Consider the following 5519-nt stretch of genomic DNA (forward strand, 5'->3'; position numbering starts at 1 on the left):
TCTATAAATTATTCAAGTTTAATTAATATTATTCTTTAAAAATAATATTTATTGAATTAAAAAATTTACTGAGTAACGGGTCAAAATTTGAATATTTAAATTCAATTTCATACTTTTTTGTTGAATTTTATATAATATAATAAACTTTAAATAATTTATTTTAAAATATTTTAAAAATATTGAAACTAGATATTAAAGTTAGAAACTATAAACACTCTAAATTGGTTCATTATAGCAATGTTAATAATATGTAACTATAATATGAAAGAATTTCAAAAAACCAAGTATATTAAAACAAAAAGTATAACAATATATTAGATTACTCATAATATAATAACTCGCCTTTTAAAAAGCAAATTCACAAAATTATGTCTTATAATGACATTCAAGTCATGAGGTAGAATATACATTGTTGAAATAACTTCACGTACATAAACTAATACAACATATTAAAATTTTATTTTAAAATAGAAAATATTTAAAATTTTATAAAAACAGTAAAATGTTTTGCATTGCAAAAGTAACAAATAAACTTGATATATAGTGTTACCGCTAATATTTTTCTGTTATCGGAATGATACAACCAAATCATACATTTTATGATATGCCATTCATGTCTCTTTTTACCAATACATTTAGGGGTGAGTTTTAAGGAATAGAGCAATAGAAGAGAAGGTTTCAATAACTTGGGAGACTTGCGTCCAAACACGCTTTGACTCTGTGGATAGGTTCTATCGCACTTTTTCTCTGTAAAATCGGAATCTCAAAATCTCATCAAATTTATTACGACAGAGGGAGGGAATGGAATCTTCCAGCACGTTCGTTGTTCATTATAACTTTTCATACATTTGTCAACATATCGAGTGATCCACTTGTGTCAAACTCTTTCTAGCAGATTTACTTATCCACTAGCTTACAAATACATTTTTATTTGCTAATCATTGTCTATAAACCTTAACAAGAAACCAAGGATATGTAACAACAATTAAAATGTTGCACCAAATTTTTTTGTTAGTAGGCTAATGTCTTTTGGTCATACAGAAAAATTAATATTTGTGTCATACGTACTTTACTTTAATTTAATTTAACAATATAAATAATTACAAAAAGTTCTATTTCTTATAATGTGGTGATTATAGCAGGATGTAGCTAGAATTATTTATTTTTATTAGAATTATGTTTAAGAATATTATTTAATATAAAAATATTGAAACTGCTTCATATATGTGAAATCTTTTTAAAAATTGAAGGAAAGTATTTTGCTTTTGGTTAAAAACAAAATATTTGCCCAATCTTAACTCCATTACAAATTTACAACCAATCAAGTAGAAAATTTAAGCATTTAGAATGGCACAAAAATTGATTTTAACTGAAAAAATAATTTATTAGAGGATGGTTTCAACAGATGATGTATGAGTTTAGGTAAGTACGAAATTTTTAGAAGAAAAAAACTTAATACAAATTTCTTTCCCTTTTTTTTCATCCTCTTCCATTTCTTATAATAATAAAAAAACATGTTAAGATGTCATGGTTACCTAATTTCCTAATTTAAAATTTGATTGTCCCAAAGATTTTCTCCGTTGACGTTATTTATTGCCGACCTGAAAATTCATTCACGATTGATGTAGCCTGATTCCGTCTTAGATCTTACACATAAAATTAATTGTTTAACCCGAACAGAACTAATTTAAACTTCAAGCGTGAAGAAGCTTGAAACATGATTTCGTATTTTGCAAGCTATCCATTGCTTGCTTGACTCTTTTGTTTTTCATTATCTCAAACATCATCTAAGAAGCATAACACTATTAAACAATGTTCCCGTCAACTATAGATAAGTTTAGATTTGGTATTTTAAAATTCCCATCTATATATCTATTTGATATAAATTTATCGAATCATGCTATGCATATTGTTGAACCAAATATTAAAGGACTTAATTTATTCTTTGATAAAAAAAAATTTGGTGATCCATTTTTAAGATGTATAATAATCGTTTCGATCCAAAACTTAAATAAGTTTTATATGTGGTCAATCTTTCTTTACATAGGGAAGCTGATACAAAAAGTCCGGAAATACATATATTCTAGGAACGTGTTTTGTGGGTGTCTATTTGTATTGGGATATTGAGAACCCGAGATCAAACGGAGAGATGGACGGTCAAGATGATTGCCCAAAAATATGTAGTATGAAGATTGAAAAGAATCTAGAAAATATAGTTTAAGAATATTTACATTTATCTAAATATATTATTTACATTTATATTATGTTAGTTTAGGACACTCATCTCAATATAAGAAGATGTATTTTGTACAATTCTAATTATGAGAGTCTAATACCATTATTCATCCTCTAACACATTATGTGTCTTTACTCTCTCGAATCTATCATGGTATCAGAGCAAAAAAAATCTTGATGTGATTTATGGTTTCATTACGTTAGCTTCCACAAAAAAAAAAAAAGATAAAAAGATAAAAAAAAATAAAACAAATTCTGTTTCGTCTCTTCTTTTCTTTTGACCTTCCTCCATCGTTTCTTCTTTTAACGTTGGAGTCTTTCTTTCTTTTTGTTCTAATTATGAGTTGGTAATGAAATTTATCCAAATTCCATCGACTATTTAAAAAAAAAAAAAAAAATCTGAAATTTGGGCTTCACACACATGTGAGTGTGTTGTCTTATGTGGCCATGATTTGGCTGGTGGTGGTGACTATGAATATCAACCAAGATGTACGGTGGTGTTCGTTGGCCAACTGAAAAAAAAGAAAAAGAATGAACGGTGTTTGTCTCTTGTATAAGAGATTTGGGCATAATAGCATGTGTTTGTGCTACTTTACCTATCGTCATGTGGTTTCTTTGTTTTACTTTGACAGAGCCACGACCATGACTTCGGCGGATACGATGTTGATCCGGCGATGATGAATTCGAATTCGACCGTGACTACACAAGTTTCTTCATGAACAAGAAGTTCGAAGAACGATCCAAACTTATGTTTTTTAAATTGATAGAGATTGACTATATGGCTGAGTATATGGCTGAGTATAAATGCCACGAAGATGACTCTACGGCTGAGTATAAATGCCGTTGATGACCTTACGACCGGGTATAAACGTCGATGACCTAACGGCTGGGTATTGTAGCCGCTTTGACCCTACGACCGGGTATAAACGTCGATGATGACCCGACGGCTGGGTATAAAGCTGTTATTTTGAAGACTTGTCCAATCTCACCCGTGTTACCACATATGAGTTTGCCGGGGGTATTGGGATATTGAGAACTGGAAATCAAACCGAGAGATCGACGGTCGAGATGATTCTCCAAGAATATTTAAACTATGAAGATCGAGAAGAAACTAGAAGATATAGTTTAGGAATATTTGCATTTATCTAAATATATTATTTACATTTACATTATGTTAGTTTAGGAAACTCATCCCTATATAAAAAGATGTATCTCGTACAATTCTAATGAGAATCTAATACAATTTTTCCTTTAACAGATTATGTGTCTTTCCTCTCATCAAATCTATCAATTTGTGAACTATCGGGTCAAAAATATAGACGGTTAATATGATTCTTCTTTTGTTTTGGTATCAATAATAATATAGATACCAGTTTCAAATTTGCGACAACGTCCAAAATAGAAAGTCCACAATTTATAATGACTAAAAAAATCTACGAATACAAAAGAAAATACACAACAAAGAAAACATTAGGGAAATAACTAGCAAATACCTGAAAAAGAAACACTTGCATAGATTGCCTCAGCTCCACAAATTCGAATTCTCATCATTGTTGCCACGGTATCGGCCTATCGGGTGTGGGAAGTGAGGATTCATTATACTCCATCGAGACTCCGATCCTTGCTAGAGGTGGTGTTACTCAGTTTTTAAAAATCGTTTAGTCAAGTACATTTCATAAAACTTTTAAGAAATATCTACAAAGTTTACAAATTATTATTTGGGACATTCGTGGGATTAGTAGTTTACCAAATAAAATTTATTCAAGAAAGTTACGAAATAAAACCAATAAAATACAACATTTTTGTATTTTGTATTTTCAGACAACATTTTTTTTTTTTTTTCAAAAAATAACATCTGTTTACCTAAAATAACAAACAGGCCTATGGCCCATCAAGCCCAATTAAACAAGAAGTATTCGATAATGATGACTTGCTTACCAAATCCGAAATATATGGTTTCGTATATTTTATTGTTAAATGAAAATAATAAAATATTCTCCTCAAAACCGAGGCGCCGTGTTCTTGCTTGCTACTTTTTTATCTTCTTCTTCTTCTTCAAATCCCATAAATCGAAATTGCTAATTCTCTTCACCAAACTTGTTTCTCCGTGATAAAAAACACAGGTTTGTTTCCATACGATTCTTTTGATTTTACAATTCCGATCGATGATTCTCGTGATTTTGAATAACCTTAGAATTAAAATCAAAAGCTTGATTAGGGTTTGCTTTAATTAGGGTTTCAATAGTTATGGAGTTTGTAGGAAACTTTTGATCTGGGTTTTTGAAAGATATATATTTTTTTCAATTTTAAGGGCATGGCTACCCTCAATGAACAAGAGAGCATCAAATTCAAGTACGATGAGTATGATGATGATGATAATGAGGGTTATGAAGATGGACCTAAATGGCCTGTTGTTGAACCAATCCCTACCAAAAAAGTGTCTGGCTACCCGATCGTCGACTCTGGAGATTATGTTGATGATGGATATGATTCAGCTGACGAGCTCTCTACCACTCCGATTCAGAGAAATGTGACACCACCTGAAGTGAACTTGAAAAACGTGTTGACTGGTTTGATTGCTATTGTTACCGGGCGGAACAAGGACTCCTCAGATGAGAATATCCCTTCTTCGAATGTTTCCTTCCTTGGCTCTGGCAAGAACGGAGATACTTACCTTCATTCCTCTGTTTACATACCGAGTGCTCCCCCTCTTCTTGAACCTAGTGGGATCAATTATAGTGTTTACAAGGAGTTGCTTGAAGCCGAACCTCCTGAGTGGCTCCCTGATAGTTCGACTACTACTTGTATGCACTGTTCTTCTCCTTTTACTGCAATCACATGCGGTAGACATCACTGTCGGTTCTGCGGAGGGATATTTTGTAGGAACTGTTCCAAAGGTAGGTGTTTAATGCCTAGTCGCTTTCGGGAAAGGAATCCTCAGAGGGTCTGTGATTCCTGCTACGAGAGGCTTGATCCTTTGCAAGGTGTCCTCATTAACTCTATTAGTAATGCTGTGCAAGTTGCAAAGCATGATGTTGTGGATTGGACTTGCTCTAGAGGCTGGTTGAATCTTCCCCTTGGTCTTTCCATGGAAGATGAGATATACAAGGCATCTATTACCCTCAGAGGTTACTGTCAGGTTTGATTTTTTTTTTTTTTTTTATCCAATTTTTATGTATACTGACTAAGATATTCGAGTAGAGAAATGAGTACAAAGTACCATTGGTGATCGTAAAGGTCTGTTTAACCAGTTAACGAAATACACAGGTAGCAACACTAGACCC

The 5519-nt window shown here is 31.9% G+C and overlaps 1 protein-coding gene across 1 annotated transcript; it reads left to right on the forward strand.

Annotated features, from left to right (window-relative positions):
* On the forward strand, positions 4210-5517 carry LOC104783732 (zinc finger FYVE domain-containing protein 16-like; the record flags this gene model as incomplete). The annotated part of the gene is made up of 3 exons (XM_010508850.2): positions 4210-4358; positions 4547-5374; positions 5503-5517. Coding segments are annotated over exons 2-3 (840 nt in total), but the record flags the coding sequence as incomplete, so codon positions are not given.

The sequence above is a fragment of the Camelina sativa genome, chromosome 4 (assembly GCF_000633955.1).
Source record: "Camelina sativa cultivar DH55 chromosome 4, Cs, whole genome shotgun sequence".
Taxonomy (NCBI): domain Eukaryota; kingdom Viridiplantae; phylum Streptophyta; class Magnoliopsida; order Brassicales; family Brassicaceae; genus Camelina; species Camelina sativa.